Raw genomic sequence first — 25,518 nt, 5'->3', positions numbered from 1 at the left:
GAGAATTTCGTGGACTTTACAGTCCATGGGGTCATGAAGAGTTGGACACGACTAAGACACTTTCACTAAGGCCCATCTAAGGTCAAGGTAGCGATGGCTCTTCCATTACTGGTATTGGTTCTATAGCCATAAGAAGTCATGTTCCTGCTCTTGTCCTAGGAGCATGTTCTGATAGGAAAGGGGGAGAAGAGCAGAAGGATAGAAGAGAGAAACAAGCTGAGCTGTTGGGTGCATATGAGCCAGTGAGAAGCACTGTTAGTACTGAAGGGCCAGGTGTGGAATGGGGGTGTATGTGTGCATGTTGGGATGGGGTAGGGAGTGGGGCACTGAGGAAGGGCACCGAATATGAATCTCTAACTGTAGGTAATTTGATTTTCCCTGTAAACCAAAAACATGGTGGTTCTTTGTCTTTCCAGGTATTCTGGAGTCCTCATTGAGCTGAAGTTACCCCGTGAAATGGACTTCAGCCGCAAAGATGTCAGTGGAGTGCTGTTCCAGTACCCAGACACTGAGGGGAAGGTGGAGGACTTCACGGAGCTAGTAGAGAGAGCCCACGAGGCTGGGGTAGGAGAACCTTTCCTTGTGGGGGTCCATGGAGGAGTGTCTAAACTTTGAATGATTATTGTTATTCTTTCGGTGTGTTTTAATTTCCACACCTTAATCACCTAGTATGGTAAAGCTGCCTCCTTCCTACCTCCTTTCTTCAAGTTTGCTTTCTTCGCTGGCTCCTGGCACATACACTCAGTAAATATTTTAAATGAATGAATGAGTAAACACATTTCTCGGGGTACAAACCAACTCTGCCAGTCTGCCTGTAATGGAGATAATTTGATACCCTCCCACTATTCTCAGGGAAGGCCACGACCTTTTCCATTTTCTCTTATTTCCTTTCTAGAGCTTGGCCTGCTGTGCTACTGACCTTTTAGCCCTGTGCATCCTGAGGCCTCCTGGAGAATTTGGGGTAGACATCGCCCTGGGCAGCTCACAGAGATTTGGGGTGCCTCTGGGCTATGGTGGACCACATGCAGCCTTTTTTGCTGTCAGAGAAAACTTGGTGAGGATGATGCCTGGAAGAATGGTGGGGGTAACGAGGTAAAGCAGCTCATGCTTTTTCCCTTTTACTGTGGTTGTAGTTTTCCCTGCTCCTTCTCTTGCTCACAAAAGTCGTTGATTTCTCTTGGAATTTAACAGGGTAATTTTGGGTCAATTAAGGAAATATATAGAACATAGAGTCAGAAGAGAGGACATATTTAGGATACTAATGTTTGGGGTATAAGTGCCCTGTCTACCCCCTAACCCATCCCAACACGCACACACCATTCTCCTATATTTAGCTCTCAAATGCCATGTACCTTTTCTCAAATGCCATGCATTTGTGCATATTTGGAAAAGTATGCATGCAATGTATAACATATTTGTACTGAAGTTATAGAAATGAATTTATTTAGGTCGATGAAAACCTTGAAAGACTGAATATTTTAGGTGTGTTCTATATCTAACTAGTCTCTTTCTTGAAAGGATTAGCTTGCCGTGTGGCTGTGTAAAGACAAGTGCAGTAAGAGACTATTATGCACACACTGAGTGTGACCCACATTCTTTCCTAGGGGCCTGCCCCTTGGCTATTTGAGTAATTTCCAAATGTACTTCCTTTTAAAGTATTTTTCAAAGATATCTATTTATGTATTTGGTTGCATCGAGTCTTAGCTGCAGCACTGAGATCTTCAGTTGTGTCGTGTGGGATCTTGTTGCAGCGCATGGGGTCAATAGTTGTGGTGCATGGGTTTAGTTGCTCCATGGCACGTGGGGTCTTAGTTCCCCAACCAGGGATTGAGCCCAAGTCCTCTGCATTGCAAGGCAAATTCTTAACCACTGGACCACCAGGGAAGTCCCTCCGAATATACTTTCTCACAGTGCTTCTCACAGCTAAAGATCATCAGGTTAAGAACTTAGATGAGTTCCATGATTATTACTGTGGAGATTTAGCATATTATTTTTGACCTTTCATAAAAATTAGACTATTAATGTAAGTGAATAGTCTGCATTAGTGCTTGATGTGATGGTGATGAGAAGTTCTGAAATACTTTCATTTTGTCACATAATAGCAAAAGGCACTTTGCTTTTTAATGTAAAAACGAAATTTTCTTTAGGTATTTTTACATTAGCTTTTTTCAGTGATGTCGCTTCACCAGATGAGATGAGGCAGAGGTTTTCTGATTTTAAAAGAATTTCATATATCAATTACTATCTTCTGGTTTTGGTATTGAACTTCCGACCTTTTTGGAAAGTGGACCAAAGAGTTGATGAAATAGGAGATAAGACTGCTGAATCTCTGTGTTTATCTAGATTTTTAATTGCATTAAGAAAGAAGAGATTTTATTAGAGACAAGTGGTAAGATTATTAACTTTATTTATAGCCACATAGTTGCTCAGATTTCTGGTATAAAAATTCTGTTTTCCTTGTCCAGTATTTCCCTGTTCTCCAAGAAGTCTTCCAAGAAGCTCAGAGTGAAGTTTAATCCTCAATTATCATCATTATTTTAGGCTGGAAGATTACTGGGAAATTTTCTTTTAAGGTTTCCAACTTATTGTATATGTCTCAGTGCCTCAAATCCTCAGGGTACAAACTGAAAATTAGTAGTCCCATTTGGAAGAAGAATTTGGAAATTGTTTTTTATGGACTAGCACCTAAGTAACGTTGCTGAATTCACTTCAAGGTGGGAAGGAAAGAAGCAGTTCTGTTTATGGCAACTCTCAGTACTGTGATGATCTGTGCTGACTGAATGTTTTATTCTTGGTCCAGAGATGTCAGTGGAAAAGAAGTGTATCGTCTGGCTCTTCAAACCAGGGAGCAACACATCCGGAGAGACAAGGCTACCAGCAACATCTGTACAGCTCAGGTAGATCCCAAACCTGACCTGCTCACTGAATACTTTACAGTCTACAGAAATGATCTACTTATTCATTTTACTGAGTTGTTGTTTCATTCGTTCATCATCTACCGAGCAGCTGGCACACCAGAAATGACAAGATCTTGTTGGTAGACAAGCCTTGTGGTCTCGTCAGAATGCCAGTCTTGTATTTTATTGGGGTTCCATGTATGTACATACTTTACCCGTTACGGTTTCTGGCATTCTTGGCTGCAGGGCAGATCTATTATGTGTGGTAATTCTCTTACGGCTGAGATGGAGGTGCTCCATGTTAGTGTGAGGAAGGCGAGTAAAGATACTTGAGGTGACTGTATTGAGGGGATGGTTTAATTGGCCACTCAGTGGTGGTCATGGGGTATTCTTACTGAGAACTCATGAGAGGTATTCCTTAAATGGATGGGATGAAAGAGGAGGAGTTACTTGAACATTGCCCAAGAGCTCAGGTTAGAGGGAGCAGTATTCCTTGACACTCAGCCAATTCCTGGGATCAGGTGGAGGACTACACCTGAGCATATGATCCATTTTTGGTTCATCTCTTCCATTCAGGGCCAGAGAAAAAGATCTTGTAGATAACTCAGCAGGCAGTACAGTGTTCTACCCCCTCAGGGCATTGGCTCACAGTACCACCACCAGGTTTTAGAAAGCCTCTCCAGGGATGCAGTTGATGATAAGGTCTTTTTACAGCTTGTTCTGAGTCTTTCCCTGCTGGCTCAGCAGTAAAGAATCTGCCTTCCAATTCAGGAAATGCGGATTCAATCTCTGGGTCAGGAAGATTTCCTGGAGAAGGAAATGGCTCCCCATTCCAGTATTCTTTCCTAAGGAATCCCATGGACAGAGGATCCTGGCAGGGATCCATTGGGTTTCAAAGAGTCAGACACAACTTAATGACTAAACAGCACCAACAGTAATAGCTTGTTCTATGGTCATTGTCATTGAAACAGTATCCTCTGTTGGTTTTCTTGCATTATATTTTTTGCCTCAGGGAAATGGCTGCTTTTCAGGGAGGAGCTCCTTTAGTATTGCAGGTAGGAGCCAGTTGTCACAAGCTTGTCCTCTGTTGACAGCAAATGGATCTTTATACTCTGCCTTTACTTTCTATAGTTTACCCTTCATTTTTTTGCTGAATTCTCTGCTAACATATCTTCTCTTCCTCTGCTGCTTTCTGATCATATTCTTCCAGAAGGTGTCTCTCTGATCATTAAGTACACTAAGGGTTTTTTGCTTCGAGGCTTGAATTATTTTTCCAGGTTAACTTGAGCTGTCTACAATGAACAGAAATTATGTTCCTACTTCTTTTTTTCCTCCTAGTTCATGATCTCTAGTTTAAAAAGGAACATGAATCAACCTCCACAAGACTTTCTGTGATGGGAGATTTCCAGAGTTTTCTGTGAACTCTAGCCTGAGTTTCCATTTCCAGGCAGCATAGCCACGAGACATGATACTCTATTCTGTGGATGTTTTACTTCAGAAATGCACTCTCCATAGCTGTGAGGTGTTGTGGTTCCTCTGTACTTATTTCTAACTGTTAACTGGAGTCCACAAGAGTGTCTGTACTCTCTCTGGGATTTGGTCCAAGAAAGCCTACTTCTGTGTTCTCTGATATCTTCTTTTCCTCATTTTCTTTACTGACTCTGATTTCACTTTCTGGCATTTTTCAAGAACTCTTTCTTGTTTAGCAGTTGCCACAGAGATATTCCTTCTAGCAGCCTCACAGAGGAAAAGTGTACCTAACACAATAGATCTGATACTGAACATCATCCAACTTCAAAGCACTGTGTTTCTCAGCTGAGATGTGCTTCTACTTCGTGAAGGGCCCCTTCCCACCTTGGGGTGATTGGCCATAAAGGTGGATCTTGAACTGCTGACCTAGTACGTTAGGACAAAGGTTGCGTTAGTGGGACTGGAAACTTCAGAGAGACTGTGATGCTGGACCAATGAGATGTTAGGGGCTGTGGGAGAATCAAATGGACTAAAGCAGGTGAGGAGTCAGAGACTTGAGTTTGGACTAGGTTCCATGGATGATATTGCGTGGTTAGAAGATAAACAGGTGAGAGAGAGAGCCAGAAGGAGAAACAGGAGGTGGGCCTCCATTATTTTCCCCCAAGTTGGCACTCATTTTGGTATCTGACCCACGCCACCCTCATTTTATCCTTCTCCATGATCCAAGGTGCCATCACAGTGGTCCCTTCCTTGCTCCCTATGTTGGACTCCTTCCCTGAATCGCTGAGAGATTCAATGCCATTCTTTCCCATTTTGTATCACACTGAGATACATACTTCCCTGTAAATACTTCTGTGAAACCTCAATCAACAGTCAAAAGAGATAACTTACCTGAGAAGGTGACCTTACTGTCAGCAGGAAATAAGCCGTAGGTTCTGATTTTCCCTTTCTAATAGATCTCCTGCCATCTCATTTTGGTTTTATTCTCCATGTCCTGCATTTTTATCTTTGGTGGTCCTTTGCTGTAAATTTACCATTCACCTCTTGGTTGGGCTGCAATTCAGTTTTTAGTGCTTTATTTGAGACGTCAAGAGAATTATGCTCCATGAGTTCTTGTGTGTTTGAAAATTTTTGTTGCTTTTATCCTTGAAGAACCATTTTATTGAGCCTAAAATTCTTAGATCTCACTTTTTTCCCCTGAGGTCTTTGTTCCACTGTCTTCCAATGTTAAATATCACATATCTGATGACAGTCTGATTGCCCCTTTACGAGTGGCAAAGTTATGTTGCATGAATGGAATCTCTTATTAATGGTCACAGTCAAAGGTTTAGTGTAGTGACTCTAAGGTGCCTTAGATGCTGTTTTGTTTTTTTTTTTCCCTCAGATGGCCAAGCAGGTTTTAAATGGTTCCCAACTGCATGGAGGAAGCGAGAAGTCTGATCGTTTTGCTTAGTCCCTGTTGTCAGTTTCAGTACCTGTCTCTGTCACATTGCTGAACATCATCCTTTAATTGCTCTTTGTCTAGGCTCTCCTGGCGAATATGGCTGTGATGTTTGCAATCTACCATGGGTCCCATGGGCTGGAACATATTGCTAGGAGGGTGCATAATGCCACTTTGATTTTGTCTGAAGGTGAGTCAGTTGTCTATTTTAAAAATTTTGGTTGTAATAAGACTGATAATTGTGAATAAGTAAAATTAAAAACTCACTGCATGTCCAATGTCACATGAAAAATTAAAAGTTGGATAAAAACTGGGGAAGAATATTTTCAGCATCTATGATTGACTGAGCGTTAATATATTTAGTATACTGAGCTTTTGCTCAGTCCCCCTGATCCCATATACAAGAAGGATGAACACCCTGAGAAAAAGCTGAGCAAAGAACATTAAATGTAATTTTAAAAGAAAGCATACAAATGAACATATATAATTTCAACCCACTATTAATCAAATAAATGTAAATTGAAAGAATAAAATAGTGTTTCTCCCAATACATTGGCAAAGATTAAAAAAGAATACTAATATTGGTATGACTTTTATAAGGGCACTTAAACAATTTGTATCAAAAACTTAAAAAGTGCCTACAATTTGATCCAGAAATTCTAGGAATGTCTCTAAAGGAAATAATCAGATAAGGATGCAAAGGGTGTCCACTGAAACATTATTTGCAATATTACAATCTTGGAAATAGCCTAAATGTCCAGTAATAAGTAATTAGTTAAAATTATGGTACATAATTTAAGGTTGAATATTATATAGCCATTAAAAATAATGATAGGGAGTTTTGATCTATTGAAAAGCCAAGTGTTCATGATATGTTAAATATTTTTTTCAGGATAAAGAAGTATATATATGTGATATATTACAAATAGACACACATACATATACACTCTTCTGGGAGGAATCTGTGCAGAGGAATCTGGGAGGAATCTGGTACAGAGGAATCTGTACCAGAAAGTAGCCATTAGTTATTAGTGGCTGGTAATTATGGTGATTTTCCCTCCATTTTTATATGTATTTCACAACTTTCTACAGTATAATAATTTTTTGAAGTTTGAAAGCAGCAACCAAAACAATGGGTAGCACCAGGAACAGACTGTAGTAGGATTTACCTCTTCACTTCTCTGTGAAGTCTCTAGGGCAGAGGGTCAGGTTTCTCTGTAGAGACTGGTGGCTCTCCTGTTTTGTCTAGGTCTCAAGCGAGCAGGGCACCAACTGCAGCACAGCTTGTTCTTTGACACTTTGAAGATTCATTGTGGCTGCTCAGTGAAGGAGGTCTTGGGCCGGGCCGCTCAGCGACAAATAAATATGCGGCTCTTTGAGGATGGCACAGTAAGTCAGACTTTCAGTTTCGTTTTACAAATTCTATAAATTTTCATAACTTTTCTCATTAAAATATCTTTTTATTTAAAAAAGATCTCAGTATTGGACCTTTGGGCACAATCTATTTCTTTGTAAACAATTTTCATTTCCAGTTTGGAACGTTGTGACTTTTTAAATGGTAATTCATTGTCAGCTTTCCTTAAGGTGTTGTGTTTTCATACATACATGGGACTCTTAGGCACATATTTTGCTCATACTACTCCTTTATTCACAATATGACTGTTCAAGGTAAAGGCTATGATAAGCGAAAGGATGAGGCAAGTTAAGGGAAGAAAATGATGAGCTTATCTAGTACCAAAAGAAGTGCCCTGCAGCCCTCAGACTGTTAGAGTTCAGATGTGGCTGTAAAACTCTGAATCTTGTGGAGTTTGGGACTGGACTAGCCTGCTTTGCCCAGGAGCCAACCTGGACATAATGATATTCTGTTTTTTTAGAACAATGGAGAGTTTTGTCTAGCACTTTCTCCCCTTGGACTTCTCTTAAGAGTTTCAGGCCTGAATGTGTGTGTGTGTGTTCAATTCTTTTTTTAAAACTTATTTTTAAGTGGAGGATAATTGATTTACAGTGTCGTGTTGGCTTCTGCTGTACAACATGAATCAGCCATAAATGTATATATATCCCCTCCCTCCCACCTCACCCCGCCATCCCTCCCCTCCGGATCCTTACAGAGCACTGAGCTCCCTGTGCTATAAGCATCTTCCCAGTAGCTAGCTATTTTAAACATTGTAGCATATATATGTCAGAACTCCTCTCTCAATTCATCCCACCCTCTCCTTCCTGCTCTGTGTCCACAAGTTCATTCTCTAGTCTGCATCTGTATTCCTACCCTGAAAAGAGGTTTATCACAACCATTTTTCTAAATTCCATGTATATGCCTTAATATAAGATACTTATTTTTCTCTTTCTGACTTACTTCATTCTGTAAGACAGTCTCTTAAAGTTCATCCACCTCACTACAACTTCCTCAAATTCATTCCTTTTTATGTTAGCCCTGATCTTGGCATTTACAGCTGATGTTTTCCCTTTCATTTTCATTTCTATAGCTTGGTATTTCTCTTGATGAAACAGTCAATGAAAAAGATCTGGATGACTTGTTGTGGATCTTTGGCTGTGAGTCGTCTGCAGTAAGTAAATTAAAATACACCCTCCTCATAAGGACTATTTGGGGAGGTGTCAGAGATGGCCTTGCCTCTTGTGGGCCTGAGTTGTGAGGGAGAGGGGGCCCAGGAATGACCTTGGTGGCCTGCTGTTAAAATTAAACTACTGATTTTCCCTTGCTCCTGTGACTGCTGATAGAGGTCACTGCTCTGGGCCCCAGCCAGGACTGATTAGCCAGGTTAGTTCGAAAGAGTTAATTGTACTTAATTGAAGCTATTCCTAATACAAAGCTTCATAATATTTACATCTTGGGTATGTTGATTATGGGAAAACTAACCTAACATGTGCCAGGTCATTAATATGTGTTATGTCCCCAAAGTGAAAGTGAAGTCGCTCAGTCGTGTCCGACTCTTTGCGACCCCATGGACTGCAGCTTACCAGGCTCCTCTGTCCATGGGGTTTGAGGCAAGAGTACTGGAGTGGGTTGCCATTTCCTTCTTCAGGGGCTCTTCTTGACCCAGAGATCGAACACAGGTCTGCCGCATTGTAGGCAGACGCTTTACCATCTGAGCTACCAGGGAAGTCGTTAAGTCCCCAGGATAGTGCTAAATCAGACATATTTCCTGCCCTTATGGAGCTTCTAGTCTAGTGAGGATCTGAACAAGCACAAGAATGCAGTCTAGGTATTATGATGGGCACTGTCTGTGATGAGCACAGAGGAGGGGCTTCTCATCAAGACTCGGAAGAAATTCACTTAAGTGGAGACCTGAAAGATGAGTAGGAGATATCCAGACACAACTGCAGAGAAGGAGGATGGAGCTACAGGCATTCCAGATGCTGGGAAAAGCAGCCACAAAGGCTAGGAGGAGAGAGATAACATGAGAACTAGAAGCAGTGTGGTGTGACTGAGTAGGTTTCTAAAATCATGAAATAGCAGGGACCTGTGAGGATGAGATTCTATGAGATGGAAGAGAGGCATCAGTAGCTACCTACACCTGTAGCAAGGTGTTAATCACAACACTCTGCAAAGCTTATAGCAAAAGAGCCACTCAATAAATATTGGCTAAATTGAAAGGAAGCAGAAATAGGTTCCAGAGTGTTTATCAGTGCTGTCCTGGTTGTCTAAGTCCTCTTTGAGACCTGACTTCAAATCAGAAAACAAATGTAAATTATCAAAGAAGTATTACACTGTTCTCTTTTAAACTAATTAATAAACAAAACTGAATAAGTATCCTCCCTCTAGAATTCTGCATTTAATTTAAATTTAATCACAGTATTTGTTCCATGCATTTGAGGAATTTAGGGAACACCACTGAGGGCTCCAGAAAACCATTCTATCAGCCTGGAGAAGAATGAGGAGCAAGCCATGTATTATATGTTTTGGATATTTTATCAGAGACATATGGTTTGCAAATATTTCCCCTGTTCTGTGGGTTGTCTGTTAATTCTCTTGATAGTGTCATTTAATGCACAAAAGGGCACTTTTATCTGTTTTTTCTTTTGTTGCTCAAGCTTTTGGTGTCATAAAGACATCATTGCCAAATCCAAGGACATGCAGATTTGCCTCTATACTTTCGTCTAAGAGTTTTATAATTTTATTTATTTTTTAATATTTAATTTATTTATTTTGGCACACTGGTTCTCAGTTGCAGCATGCGGAATCTTTAGCTGCAGTATGTGGGATTCAGTTCCCAGACCAGGAATTAAACCTGGGCCCCCTACATTGGAAGCATCGAGTCTTAGCCACTGGGCCACCAGGGAAGTCCCAGATATCATAGTTTTAGCTTGTAGATTTAGATCCTTAATCCATTTTGAATTAGTTTTTGTGTATGCTGCAAGATAAGGGTCCAATTTCATTCTTTTGCATGTGTATATCCAGTTTTCTCAGCATCATTTGTTGAAGAGACTGTTCCTTTTCCTACTGAATGGTCTTGACATTTGTATTTTATTAGAATTGTTCTCAAAGACAAAAGAGCAGTGTCAGATAAGAATCCTCACTTGAGCTTTGTCATGGTAAATTTTAGATAGCCCTTTAAAATAATTTACTGTAACTTGCTTCATTATTCATGGAACATGCAGGAGATGTCAACTTTTGTTTTTGCAGTAAAAATTGTACAGCTTTTATTTACTGTCACTAAGTTCAACAGAACTTAAACGTGGTATTTTGAAGAATTGCCACACTGCATGACCCTGACTTCTGTCTTTGCACCATGCCACGTGTCCCAGAAGGGGGTGAGAGGTTGGGTGGTAGGGAATTTCTGGAAGCCTGCTTCACATGTGGTTCCAGGCATGATTTCCGCCCTTCAGTGTCTGTGATCTCTCCGTGCAGGAGCTGGTTGCTGAAAGCATGGGTGAGGAGCGGAGAGGTATTCTAGGGACTGCCTTCAAGAGGACTAGCCCATTCCTCACACATCAAGTGTTCAACAGGTTTGTGTGGCTTGTGTGACTTCTGCATTGGGAGCACAGTGGACAGTGGCTTCAACTATGATACGGTTATTGTGGTTCAGCCTGCTGCTGCTGCTAAGTCACTTCAGTCGTCCGACTCTGTGCGACCCCCTAGAGGGCAGCCCACCAGGCTCCCCCATCCGTGGGATTCTCCAGGCAAGAACACTGGAGTGGGTTGCCATTTCCTTCTCCAATGCGTGAAAGTGAAAAGTGAAAGTGAAGTCGCTCAGTTGTTTCCGACCCTTAGCAACCCCATGGACTGCAGCCCACCAGGCTCCTCCGTCCGTGGGATTTTGCAGGCAGGAGTACTGGGGTGGGGTGCCATTGCCTTCTCTGGTGGTTCAGCCTGAGTAACTGCTAAATCCCAATTCTAACCTGGACACAGAGCACATCATATTTCCTGATGGTTCTGCTTCCTGGGCACCGTAACCCGTAATTCTACTCCTGAAAAAGATGGGAGTTTGGGTGCTTGGTTGCCAGGCTGAAGATGGTACCCAGGGACTCAGCAGCGTCCTCTTTCCAGCCTTTTCTCTCACGCCCATGGGCAGCTTCTTGTCCTAGGGAATCCTCTGTGGTTTGTGGGGGGCGGTCCATGCCCTTGTCTCTGATACTTTGTTGGCATGTTGCTCATGGCCTAATTTGATCTGTATGTTGAAGGTAGATTTCAGTGTATCTTAACCTTTTAGAAAGATGTGTGTGAGCTCTTATTTAATTATATTGGTCTAAACCCCATATTTTTTGTTCACAGCTATCACTCAGAAACAAATATTGTCCGATACATGAAGAGACTGGAAAACAAAGACATTTCCCTTGTTCATAGCATGATTCCACTGGTAATTATTGCCTTTGTTTCCATTCCCCACCCCACCCTGATTCCACCTCTTTGGGTCACACCTAATATGCTGCAAGAGAGATGAATGGTTGGCCTTTCAGAGAGATGGGAGGACTGATCAGATGGAACATAGGAAGTCACTAACCTAATACACTTTGGCTGTGCTTCTTAAAGGGGTCGTGTACGATGAAGCTCAACAGTTCATCTGAACTCACGGTAAGTAGGTCACGTCTATTAAGAGGGGACTTAGCAGAGACAGTGTCTTGGCTTGTGCATAGTAGTTAATGAGAGAAGCTGCCACTGGGACTGTGATTAATAACTACTTTAGAAATTCTTTACCTCACTCTTAAACAATCTTGGCAGAAACCCTAACTTTATCACAACCTGATCATTTATGTTTATGACCAAAATTATTTTTAAATATTAAAATAAGTAAAGATATAGATAGCATTTATGTCTTTCTACCTCTCCCCACCAGACTCCCTTTTAAATCTACCATGTTAAAAGCTTTTTATCAATTTGTAGTTGTTAAGCTCAGGTGGAATTAAGCTTTCTGTAAATCATTTCTCAGTGCCAAAATGGTTGAGACTGAGGTTTTAATTTATTCCTTATATCAAGAGAAGGTTTTTGTATCCTGCTGTGGTGTTTGGTAAGTATCTGTACTAGGCCAGCATGTTTCTTTTTTTCTGTAGGATTATTCTGATATGACAAATCACATCAGGAAAATAAAATCATCTTATATTGTAATAGGATTTTCCCCTTTTACTTTTATGTTGGTGTTTTGTTCTGCTTAATGAAAAAAAAGAATAATATATGTGCTATGCAAGAGTTTGAATAAACCATACCTGAAACAACTCATTGAGTTTCATGGATCTAAATCAATTTGGGGGCTTTTTTGTTCCTGAAAAAAATAGGAAAATGTTATATTGTTGTGTAAGTGCCATTTCCGGGGCCACTGTGCCTCACTTGTACAATGAAGACAGTAATAGTACTTACTTTATAAGATTGTGGTAAGAGTTAAATGAATGAATTTATTTAAAGTGCTTAGATTAGTGCCTGAAACATAGTAAGCACTTTTGTGTTAGCTATTGCTATCATCATCACATCATTATTAAAGTTAGTATTGTTATTACTATTACAATGTATACATATGCATATCCTTTCTCCTCTTGCTCTTCAGCCTATCACATGGAAAGAATTTGCAAACATCCACCCCTTTGTGCCTCTGGACCAAGCTCAAGGGTACCAGCAGCTTTTCCGAGAACTTGAGAAGGATTTGTGTGAACTCACTGGCTATGATCGAATCTCTTTCCAGCCTAACAGGTAAAAGGATTTATTCTTCTGTCTTTTCAGTTATATTTTGTAGTATAATACCTCCTAGGATGGATGACTAGAAGTGACCTCATTCTCAGAGCTGGGCAGGTAGTGATGGCTGTTGGTTTGGAGTCCAGTTGAGTATGTGGACCTCTCCAGTGGGTGCTAAAGTCCCCTCACAGAATTGGGTCTAGGTTCAAAGTGGGGTGTTCCAAGGTGGAAGGATGTGGAAGCTGCAAGCATTTTCAGGTTCAGCCTCTGGAGTTACACAGCATCCCTTCCAGAGCATTCTATCTGTCATAGCATTTTAGAGCAGGCCAAATTAAATGTGGGAGGGGGCCAACATGTGGTTGTGAATGTGGAAAATCCTGGTCCACTGTGGGCCATCTTTGAAAGGTAGTTACTACATCCACCTTACAGTTTAAGAATCAGACTTGAGCTCCTCGTAAGCAACAATGCCTCAGTCTAGTAGGACCAGGAGAGTCTGGATCCTAGTTCTGACAATAACCTTGAAAGATCCTTTCCCCTTTTCTGACCTCAGTCTCTGTAAAATTTTGAGCAAAAGTGATTTTCAAAAACAGGCAAGCTCACAGAAATGTAGTGGCCAGTCAAGTGTGACTTTGACACTCCTCCCAGTGTGTACTGGGGTCTATATTCCCTCTTATATCTGAGTGAAAGTTTGTGACTGCTCCAACAGAATGCAGTGAAAGTAACTAACTATGTATGGCTTTGGAGACTAGGACTTAATGGAAACTTTCAGACTCTTGACTCCATCCCAGAATAGCAAATCTCTTGTCCTGTGCCTTCCTCCCTGCCATGGACTCTCTGAATGGCTTCTATAGGCATCTGTTGATACAAGTTGACAATGGCCCTCTGTGAGCTTGATGGCAACAGAAGAGACAGTAGACATTAGCTCTTCTCATACAGCACAAACCCCTTGACTAGTCAGCAAGTCTCTCCTATGTAAGATGCTTGGCAGAACATGGTATAAGATGGCTCACTGTAGAGGATGAGTGGATCCTGCAAGGTTGCAGGATCCAAACTTGTTTGGAGGATCCAAATCAAGTTTCCAAACTTGATTTGGAAAAGAAACAACAAGCATATAAGATACCTTATTATGTTTTGCATGGAAAGGAATGAAATACATTTGCCTTTGAACATGAAAACAACAACAACAACAAAAAAAAAAACAGAAGGATATCATAACATCTCCTGGGTACTAGTTAAAAAATATAAATTCCTGGGCCCTCTTCCAGACCTACTGGTATTCAGGGGGTTGAGACTAAAAATCTTTGCTTTTAAGAAGCAACCAAATGATTCTGATGTGTATCCAGCTTGGATCCACTGGATCTGTGGTCTTTCTGTCTTCATGGGAATAGATAGGCAGGCAGACATGTCATCAACATGTAAGTTAACATCTGAGGATATCTTCAGAAGAGGAATCTTGTGTCTGCCCCCAGCTTCTCTGCCTTCCACTACTCAAGGTGGTTTCTCCACCATCAGTCACAGCATTGGCATCACCTAGAAGCTTGTTAGAAATGCAGAATTTCTATTTCAAGATAAAAAAATCAAATGATTTAAAAACTGACATTTATTGGCTCACTTTCTGAGACAGAAAGTAATCAGATCTTAGTCAGATACTATCACACCTTCCCTCCTGTTTTGGTTACATAGGTAACAGCAAAGCCGTACACTTTATGAAAACAACATAGCCCATACAATACAAACGCTTTAGGAAGAGGGCATGTGACAAATAAAAGGACACAAAGCCTATTTAATATTAGACTCTCAAACACTCATTTCATAAATAGGACGGAACTGACAGTCATGAAAGTCAGGCTGTAGTATACCTTCATTAAAACATCATCATGCAGCTTTTTTTTTAATGAGAGGAACCTGAGTGAATTCACGTGAGGCAATAATACCTTAGTTAAGTATTGACAATGAAGAAACTGCCCTCTAGTGATGGAATATGATCACATCTTCTGTATCTTACTGGAGAGCAGTTTTGCAAGACCACTTTAACATTTTTTAAATCATTAGCTCTCGCAGAAAATTGAGGTCCTGGGCAGAGTCTCCAGAAGACTGACTGAAGGATGAGGAGGTTCTCCTTTTGTAAAGCAGTGGTTCCCAGGCCTGGGCTGGAAACTAGACTCATATGATGAGTCTATAAAAAATCCTGGTGTTCAGCTCACAGTCCCAGATAGAATCAACATCTTGATGGGGAAAGAGTACGGTGAGGGAAGGTATGCACGCATGGGTTTTCCTTTAAAGCCCCCCAGGTGATTCCAGCTTGCAGCCAAGGTTGAGAACCATCATCTTGTAGGTTTCTCTCTTCTCCTCAGTTGACCTGATGCTCTTTCTCTGTCTTACTCTCCTCATTTGTATGATTGCCAGTGGACCCCATTTTCCATGGAGGAGGAAAAGAAATCATTATTCTTTTGTAGTTCTGGGTAGTGATGCCTTCTTCAGTTCAGAACTTCCCAGACACACCACCCATTTTCCAAGAGCTGACTTCAGAGTTACAGAGGCTTTGTTGAAGCTTAGTAGATATTTCTGGTCCTAAGCAGAGGCTGCTGTGACAGATGGGGAAATGCCTCCTTTTTTGGGAAAATACAGGGGCTATGTTTCCAGTGAGCTAGGAAATTTGATGCCTCATTTGGGAAAGACAAAGGCATCTACCACATATTGTATGTGAATGATTTTATTTGTAGCTTTCTACAGCCTCCATCTTGGTTTATTTGTGGTAGTTTTTTTTTTTTTTTTCCCCACAAGATTATAAATTCCAGCTCTTAGAATTCTGTGTTCCAGGTCTCAGAATCAGTCTACCATAGGGCTAACTACTTACAGCTTATTCATCATGATTTACTGCTGGCTAGTGAAATCTCAGGGACCAATGTAAGCTTTATAGTTACTATAAGAAGAAACACAAGTTTCTTGACCACTCTACACAGAAAAAGAATTTAGTGTACCATGTTAGCCACTGAAGTTATACTTGTAAAACAGAGGGTTTAGTAATTTCCTGGTGTTTTTATTATGCCTGACTAGTTGGAATTGGTGAATGTGTCTATAGAGTTCTAGAGTTCAGTCACCAGAAGTTAGGAATCTTAAATATGTTTCCCTTCCTTTTTTGTTACTGCATGATATTTAAAAGATAAGTATGGATGGCATAATTTTTAGGAAGTAGCATTAGCTGCTACATCCTAAGATATTTTCTACTTAGTTTTTCATTGTGGTAAAATATCCAGAGCATAATTTACTATTTTACCTGTTTTTAACTGTCAAGTTCAATGGCATTCCTTACCTTCACATCATTGTAAAACCATCAACTCCATCCAGTTCCAGAACTTCTTTATCTTGCCAAATCGAAATTCTGTACCCATTAAACAATATTTCCTGACTTACCCCTTACCCCAGCCCCTAGCAACAATGAGTCTACCTTCTGTCATTATTAACTTGACTACTCTAGGTGCATCATATAAATGGAATCATACAATATTTGTCCTTTTATCTGGCTTATTTTATTTAGCATAACATCTTCAAATTTCGACAATGTTGTGGCATGTCAGAATTTCTCTCATTTTTAAAGGCTGAATAATACTCCATTGTATGCACATTTTGTTTATCCATTAACCCATCAGTGAACATTTGGGTTGTTTTGACCTCTTGGTTATAGGGAATAATGCTGCTGTGAACACTGGTGTACAAATACCTATTTGAGCTCTAGCAGTTCTTTTGGGTGTATACCCAGACATGAAATTATTGGATATATGGTAATTCTGTGTTTAATTTTTTGAGGGACTGCCATACTGTTTTACAGATCTATGCAGAGGCATAGATGAAAAGAGGATCAAAGGATGGACACCCAAATAATTATCCCAAGGTGATAGAATTTCAAGTGATTTTTATTTTTTGTCCTTATGATATTTTAGGTTACTAAAAATTTTTTATAAATCATGATGTATATTTTAATACAATTCAAAAATGTTATTTTTATTGTGGGGGACATGCATATGGCAAAACATTTAAATTCTTGATAAGATGCTTACAGATTCATTTTCACTCTGGCACTCCTGATCTCAGGGGGGTTTTTGCCATCAGTTGATGGCATAATGAAGTTGGCTTTGAATCTGCCCTGGGGTTGAGGCAGACCACCTGTCTTCCTTTGCAGCAATGCAGTACTCAAACAAAATGAGGCAGGCTTGCAAAAAAGGGCAAAAGAGCCAAGCTCTGTAGGATAGAGGAATATTTAACACCAAGTGGACTCGAAATGCAACTCTACGGTTCTAAAATGCCTAAGCAGGAGAACTGCAATTTTCAGGCATAAACCTGAGTGTTTCTGCGTGTTTTCCTGGTGACTCTGCCTGGACTCCGCTCCTGGGCCCTCATAATGTCTTCCAATCCGGCGCAATCCTGTGTTACGCTCACAGAGGCATTTATTCTCTCTTTCTCTAGTAGTTCCTGCCTGGATGGAGGCTGCCATATGGCCCTTCTCTTCAGTGTATTTTTTTATTTCTGAGGGGAAACCAGCAGCTCAAAGGAAAGGTTAGCACCTGGAATATGTCAGGTCTCCGGAGCTCTGTTCCGTGGCTTCTTCCCTCGTACTGGGTGTAGTTTTCCCTCCTGCGCAGCAAGCAAGGAACACTGCCTTCTTGATTTGATTGAGATTTCATTGAGGGATGGCTGATAAATGTGGATGATGAAGGATTTTATAACCATAAACTGTGGCATGAAATCTTTGGTTTGAGTAGCCAAGCCTTCACCTGGTCTGTTTCCTGTGACAGTGAGATCCCAAAGTTGTTTAAAGAACTTAAAACGTAAATGTCAAGAAACTTGTCCCCATTTCTCATATTTATTTGCTCAGTCTATAAACCCAGAGAGCATTTCCAGCTTTGTGGAGAACATAGCCAAATAATATTTAATTACCTTTCCATTTCCTACTGTGCCCAGGACAGCTTGCTTCAGCTTGCTCCCCATACCATGGTGACACTCTGAAAATCATTCAGCAGCACACAAATACTCTGGGAACTGGTAGGTTAGAATTATCATGTACCGTTTAAAGCAGACAGAAACAGTAATTAACACCTTCCATGGATACCTAAAATGAAAGACAGGCTGGAATTATTATTAGCTTACTTGGCTTATAATAGTGAGGAAGTTGTTTTTGTCTTTAAAAACTGCAAACTGTGATCTTGAGTGTAGATGGAACTAGCAGTTACTTTCCTGGAATCTCCTCCTGGTAAGGTTCTTAAACGAGGTGTGAACAGGACACAGTCAATGACTTCTCCAACTTGGTTACACATGAGGATCACCTGTAGGGCTTGTGAAATTGCTCAGCCCCACCACCACAGTTTCTGATTTAATAAGTCTGGATTGAGGCCTGAGAACTCGTATTTCTAATATAATCCTGGGTGGTATGATGTGCTGGTTTGGCTACCACACTGTGAAAACCACAGGGCCGCAGGGTTTTCGGTCCTGGCTTCCTGTTAGAATTACGTGGGGAGCCTTTGAAGTATGCCATGTCCTCCCCACCCCATACACTAGCTACATTGGAATCTCCTCCAGGGGCAGTACTCGGGCTCACCGAGTGTTTAAAAAGTCCTTAGGTGATTCTAATGTTGTCTAATTACTGGGTTGGAAAGTGTGTTGCCCTGGCGGAACCCCAAAGAGGGAGGTTTAGTTAGATGACTAATATCTTCTAGTGTAGTGAACTTTAAAACTGGCCTTTGAAGGCCAAGTCATGACTGTGGTGTGCAGATCACTGTGTGCCGTGCTTAGTCACTAAGTTGTGTCCGACTATTTGTGACCCCCCGCCACCACCCCCCCACCCCCCGGACTGTACTTGTCAGGCTTCTCTGTCCATGGGGATTCTACAGGCAAGAATACTGGGGTGGGTTGCCATTTCCTCCTCCAGGGGATCTTCCCAACCAGAGGTCTCCCCCACCATGGGCAACAAAGGGCGTCAAACACTTGATATTGGCCATCTCCTTCCCCTTCTTTCCTAAGTTCATGGTCAGTGTCATTGAGCAGACATGTCATTGATCATTTCTGACTTGCTTTCCTAGAGGGCCTAGGACTTCCCTTGTGGTTCAGATAGTAAAGAGTTCACCTGCAATGTAGAAGACCTGGGTTTGATCCCTGGGTTGGGAAGATCCCCTGGAGAAGGGAAAGGTTATCCACCCCAGTATTCTGGTCTGAGAATTCCATGGACTGTATAGTCCATGGGGTTGTGAAGAGTTAGACATGACTGAGCGACTTTCACTTTCACTTTGCTAGTGGGCCTAGTGCAGCTTCAGAACCCTCCCCTACAGAGACCTCTGGGAGGCCAGATATCAGAGACCCACTCTGATGAGTGACTGATTTCCAGGGAGATACTCAGACTGCTAGAAAGAGAAAGAAGCATGAAGGATGAAAAGAGCCATCTTTTGGGAAATATAAAGCAATGAGAAGGATCTCCTCTCCCCAACTTCTTGACTCTCAAGAGTATATTTGGATTTTTTGCAGTTTGTAAGGTTTTGGAGGGGTTGTTGTAGTTCTTCAGTCATTCAGTTGTGTCTGACTCTTTGTGACTCCACAGGCTGCAGCACCCCAGGCTTCCCTGTCCTTCACTATCTCTCAGAGTTTGCTCAAACCCATGTCTATTGAGTCAATGATGCCATCCAACCATCTCATCCTCTTATGCCCCCTTCTTTTCCTGCCCTCAGTATTTCCCAGCATCAACATCCTTTCCAGTGAATCGGCTCTTCACATCAGGTAGCCAAAATATTGGCGCTTCAGCTTCAGCACCAGTACTTCCAAAGAATATTCAGGATTGATTTCCTTTAGGATTGGCTGATTTGATCTCATTGCAGTCCAAGGGACTCTCAAGAGTCTTCTCTAGCACCACAGTTTAAAAGCATCAATTCTTTGATGCTCAGCCTTCTTTAGGGTCCAACTCTCACATCCATACATGACTATTGGAAAAACCATAACTTTGGCTATACAGACATTTGTTGGCAAAGTGATGTCTCTACTTCTTAATATGCTGTCTAGGTTTGTCATAGCTTTTCTTCCAGGGAGAAAGTGTCTTTTAATTTCGTGGCTGCAGTCACCATCCAGTGATTTTGGAGCCCAAGAATATAGTCTGTCACTGTTTCCATTTTTTCTCTATTTGTTTGCCCTGAAGTGATGGGACCAGATACCATGATCTTAGTTTTTTGAATGTTGAGTTTTAACTTTTTCACTCTCCTCTTTCACTTTCATCAAGAGGCTCTTTAGTTGCGTTTCACTTTCTGCCATAAGGATGGTGTCATCTGCGTTATCTGAGGTTATTGATATTTCTCCTGGCAATCTTGATTCCAGTTTGTGCTTCATCCAGCCCAGCATTTCACATGATGTACCCTGCATAGAAGTTAAATAAGCAAGGTAATCTTGCTTATTCTAGCATTTGGATGAAGGTGGTTCTCGCATTTGGCCGAACCCCTAGATTTCTGATTCAGTACACTTGGGGTATGAGCCAAGACTTTATATTTCTCCCTAGTCCCCCAGGAATATTTGGGGATGTTGAGTTTTAAAACCACTGCTTTAAGATGCTCTTGAGATATCAGAAAGATTAGGTTGGCTAGATCCATCTAGATGTTTTTTGCCCAGAATTCAAAGGTTAGGTTATGTCAAATTAGATAGAGATTGGTAAGAACATGTTGAGGGGGTTTTATTTAAAGCTATTAGAAGCAAAGACCTAGATACTGTTTGGAATATTTGAGTTATGCAACAGAGAGTTTGATTAAAATTGAATTCCTTCTGAGGTATGGAAGCATATCCTCTTTATCCTGCCTGTTTAGCATGTTTTCTCACTTTATCATGTTTTCTTGAGAGTGGTCCTCTGAGGTTGCCATGTACTGATTCAGATCATTTTGACACAGTAGCTGTTTTGTTGATCATTTTACTGTGATTAGTTTTATCATAATGTCAGTTTCTTAGCTAACATTTCACTTGGATCATTTTTTATTCCTAACTATTTGATGATGGTATTTTTAAAGTAAAGAAGGGTTTAGATGAGGACAGTGTGGCATTAAAATGTTGAACATCAAAACATTATTTGTCACAAGACATTTCACGTAGCCTTCAGACTCTGGCTCCCAAGCTCAGTGTGGTTCTGCAAGCCTCTTACAGAGTCATGGTCCTGTGAAATGTCCGGTTCCTCCGAGAAGGCTACTCCTGTGGACCTCAGATGCAGGCAGGACAGGGTTCTGGTCCTTCTCAATGTCCTCCTGAAGAGGACCTTGCAAAACCTCGGGTTCTTTTCATTCATCAACTTATTGAGACCACAACAACTAACTGCAGGCAGTAGAGATCAAGCCCTGAGCCTTTGGAGTGGGAGCACTGACTCCAAGACCCCAGACTACCAGACAACTGACCCTAGGGAGTACCAAATGGTGAGAACTCACACAAAAGAAACCACTTGAATACAAGACCCAGCATCACCCAACCACCAGTAGCACCCTGTGCATGATGCCTCATCTAAACAACAAACAAAACGAAAATACAAACCCAGTCATCAGCAGACAGGATTACCACCTCACTCAGGCTTCCCCATCAGAGGAAAGACAAACAAACACAAACAAAAACTCAGCACAAGTCTCACCTTATACCAAGCTTACACAAACCACTGGACCAACCTTAGGAAGGCAGAAACCAAAAGGAAGAGAGAATTCAACCTTCTTCAAGGAAAGAGTTCAACTTTCCTTGAAGCCTGGGAAAAGGAGACCCCAAACACAGTAAGTTAAAAAAAAATAATGAAAAGGCAGAGAAATACTATACAAATGAAGGAGCAAACTAGAAACACAGAATTCCAAATAAATGAAGAGAAAACAGGCAAACTACCTGAAAAAGAATTCAGAATAATGATAGTAAAAATGATCAAAACCCTGGAAAACGGAGGAAATGCAAGAATCAATTAACAAAGACCTAGAAGAATTAAAGAATAAGCATACAGAGACAAACAATACAGTTGCTGAAATTAAAAGTACTCTAGAAGGAATCAAGAGCAGAATATCTGAAGCAGAAGAATGAATCAGTGAGCTGGAAGATAAAATGGTGGAAATAACTTCTAAAGAACAGAATAAAGTAAAAAGAATAAAAAGAGCTGAGGACAGTCTCAGAGACCTTTAGGACAATATCAAACGCACCAACATTTAAATTATAGGGGTCCCAGAAGAAGAGAAAAAGATAGGGTATGAGAAAATTTTTGAAGACATTATAGTTGAGAATTTCCCCAACATGGAAAAGGAAATCATCAAGTCCAAGAGGGGCAAAGAGTCCCATACAGGATAAACCCAAGTAGAAACATGCCAAGACATATACTAATCAAACTAACAAAGACTAAACACAAAGAAAGGATAATAAAAACAGCAAGGGAGAAGCAACAAGTAACATACAAGGGAAACCCCATATATTTAACAGCTGATCTTTCAGCAGAAATTCTGCAGGCCAGAAGGGAATGGCAGGATATATTTAAAGTACTGAAAGGGAAAAATCTACAACTAAGATTACTGTACCTGGCAAGGATCTCATTCAAAATTGATAGAGGAATCAAAAGCTTTTCAGACAAGCAAAAGTTAAGGAGAATTCAGTACCGCCAAACCAGCTTTACACAAATGTTAAAGGGACTTATATAGTGAAGAAATACAAGAGAAGAAAAAAGATCTACAAAATCAAACCCAAACAATTAAGAAAATGGCAATAGGAACATATATATCAATAATTACTTTAAATGTAAATGGATTAAATGCTCCAACCAAAAGACACAGACTGGCTGAGTGGATAAAAAAATAAGACCTATATATATGCTGTCTACAAGAAACCCACTTCAGACATAAAGACACATATAGACTGGAAGTCAGAGGATGGTAAAATAGATTCCATGCAAATTGGAAGCAAAAGAAAGCTGGAGTAGCAATCCTTACATCAGACAAAATAAACCTTAAAATAAAGAAGATTACAAGAGATAAGGACACTACATAATGATCAAAGGATCAATCCATGAGGAAGACGTAACAATTGTAAATATCTATGCACCCAAATAGGAGCACCTCAGTACATAAGACAAACACTAAAAGACATAAAAGGAGAAATTGACAGTAACACAATAATAGTAGGAGACGTTAACACCCCACTCACACCAATGGACAGATCATCAAAACAGAAAATTAATAAGGAAATGCAAATCTTATGTGATACATTAGATGAGATGGATGTCATTGATACCTTCAGGCCATTCTATCCAAATGCAGAAGAATAATACACCTTCTTCTCACGTGGATATGGAACATTTCTCCAGGATAGACCACATCTTGGGTCACAAATCAAACCTCAGTAAATTTAAGAAAATTGAAATCATATCAAGCATCTTTTCTGACCACAACGCTACGAGATTAGATATCAATTACAAGAAAAAAAACTGTAAGAAACACAAACACATGGAGATTAAACAACACGTTTGTGTTTCTAAATAACCAACAGGTTGTTGAAGGAATCAAAAAGGAAATCAAATAATTTCTAGAAACAAATGACAATGAAAACAGGACAACTCAAAACCTATGGGATGCAGTAAAAGCAGTTCTAAGAGGGAAGTTTATAACGATACAGTCCTACCTCCAGAAATAAGAAAAACATTGAGTAGACAACCTAACTTTACACCTGAAACAATTGGAAAAGGAAGCAAAAATTACCCAAAATTAGTAGAAGGAAAGAAATCATAAATATCCGAGCAGAAATAAATGAAAAAGAAATGAAAGAAACAATGGTAAAGATTTATAAAACTAAAGCTGGTTCTTTGAAATAAACAAAATTGACAAACCTTTAGCCAGACTCATCAAGAGAAAGAGAGTAGAATCAAATCAACAAAAGTAGAAATTAAAAAGGAGAGGTTACAACAGACAGTGCAGAAATACAAAGGATTATGAGAGAAGATTATGAACACCTATATGGCAATAAAATAGATAACCCAGAAGAAATAGACAGATTCTTAGAAAAGTTCAACCTTCCAATACTGAACCAGGAAGAAATAGAAATTATGAACAACCCAGTCACAAGCACTGAAATTGAAGCTGTGATCAAAAATCTCCCAAAAAACAAATGCCCAGGACCAGATGGCTTCACAGGAGAATTCTGTCAAACATTTAGAGAAGAGCTAATGCCTATACTTTTAAAACTCTTTCAAAAATATTGCAAAGGAAGGGATACCTCCAAACTCATTCTACGAGGCCACAATCACCCTGATACCAAAACCAGACAAAGACAACACACAAAAAAAGAAAACTACAGGCCAATATTATTGATGAACATAGATGCAAAAATTTTCAACAAAATTTTAGCAAACAGAATTGAGCAACACATCAAAAAGCTCATATACCATGATCAAGTTGGGTTTATTCCAGGAATTCAAGGATTCTTCAATACATGCAATCAATGTGATACACCATATTAAGAAACTGAAAGATGAAAACCACATGACAATCTCAATAGATGCAGAAAAAGCCTTTGACAAAATTCAGCACCCATTTATGATTAAAACTCTTCAAAAATTGTGCATAGGAGGAACCTACCTCAACATAGAAAAGGCCATATATGATAAGCCTACAGAAAACATTATTCTCAGTGGTGAAAAACTGAAAGCATTCCCCCTAAGATCAGGAACAAGACAAGGGTGTCCACTTTCACCATTATTATCAAATATAGTTTTGGAAGTCCTAGTTCAGCAATCAGAGAAGAAAAAGAAATAAAAGGAATCCAGATCAGAAAAGAAGAAGTAAAGCTCTCACTGTTTGCAGATGACATGATATTGTACATAGAAAACCCTAAAGATAGTATCAGAAAATTACTAGAGCTAAAACAGTGAATTTAGTAAAGTTTCAGGATACAAAATCAATACCCAGAAATCACTTGCATTTCTATAACTAACAATGAAGAATCAGAAAGAGAAATTATGGAATCAATCCCATTCACCATTGCAACAAAAAGAGTTAAACATCTAGGAATAAACTTACCTAAGGAGTCAAAAGAACTGTATACAGAAAATTATAAGACACTGATGAAAGAAATCAAAGATGACATAAACAAATGGAAAGATATTCTATGTTCCTGGGTAGGAAGAATCAATATTGTGAAAATAACTATACTACCAAATGCAGTCTACAGATTCAATGTGATCCCTATCAAATTACCAATGAAATTTTTCACAGAACTAGAACAAAAAATTTCACAATTCATATGGAAACACAATAGACCCTGAATAGCCAAAGAAGTCTTGAGAAAGAAGGATGGAGCTGGAGGAATCAACCTTCCTGACTTCAGATTATGCTACAAAGCTATAGTCATTGAGACAGTATGGTACTGGCACTAAAACAGAAATATAGGCCAGTGGAACAAGATAGAAAGCCCAGAAATAAACCCATGCACCTATGAGTATCTTATTTTTGATAAAGGAGGCAAGAATATACAATGGGGCAAAGACAGCCTCTTCAATAAATGGTACTGGGGAAACTGGACAGCTACATGTAAAAGAATGAAATTAGAACACTTCCTAACACCACACACAAAGA

The 25,518-nt window shown here is 40.1% G+C and overlaps 1 protein-coding gene across 1 annotated transcript in view; it reads left to right on the top strand.

Annotated features, from left to right (window-relative positions):
- Nucleotides 1-25,518, top strand: part of GLDC (glycine decarboxylase) — an 84,980-nt gene that overhangs the window by 29,627 nt on the left and 29,835 nt on the right. Inside the window, exons 6-15 of the mRNA XM_043487070.1 lie at nucleotides 417-564; nucleotides 896-1,092; nucleotides 2,801-2,897; nucleotides 5,893-5,998; nucleotides 7,058-7,197; nucleotides 8,292-8,372; nucleotides 10,676-10,773; nucleotides 11,540-11,624; nucleotides 11,798-11,839; nucleotides 12,804-12,946. Coding sequence (XP_043343005.1) covers nucleotides 417-564; nucleotides 896-1,092; nucleotides 2,801-2,897; nucleotides 5,893-5,998; nucleotides 7,058-7,197; nucleotides 8,292-8,372; nucleotides 10,676-10,773; nucleotides 11,540-11,624; nucleotides 11,798-11,839; nucleotides 12,804-12,946 — 1,137 coding nt within the window. The remainder of the gene's footprint in view (nucleotides 1-416; nucleotides 565-895; nucleotides 1,093-2,800; nucleotides 2,898-5,892; nucleotides 5,999-7,057; nucleotides 7,198-8,291; nucleotides 8,373-10,675; nucleotides 10,774-11,539; nucleotides 11,625-11,797; nucleotides 11,840-12,803; nucleotides 12,947-25,518) is intronic.

The sequence above is a fragment of the Cervus canadensis genome, chromosome 14 (genome assembly GCF_019320065.1).
Source record: "Cervus canadensis isolate Bull #8, Minnesota chromosome 14, ASM1932006v1, whole genome shotgun sequence".
In the NCBI taxonomy this organism is placed as follows: Eukaryota; Metazoa; Chordata; class Mammalia; order Artiodactyla; family Cervidae; genus Cervus; species Cervus canadensis.
Note: the sequence above shows the minus strand (reverse complement) of the source record. Positions and strands in the feature narration are given on the sequence as shown.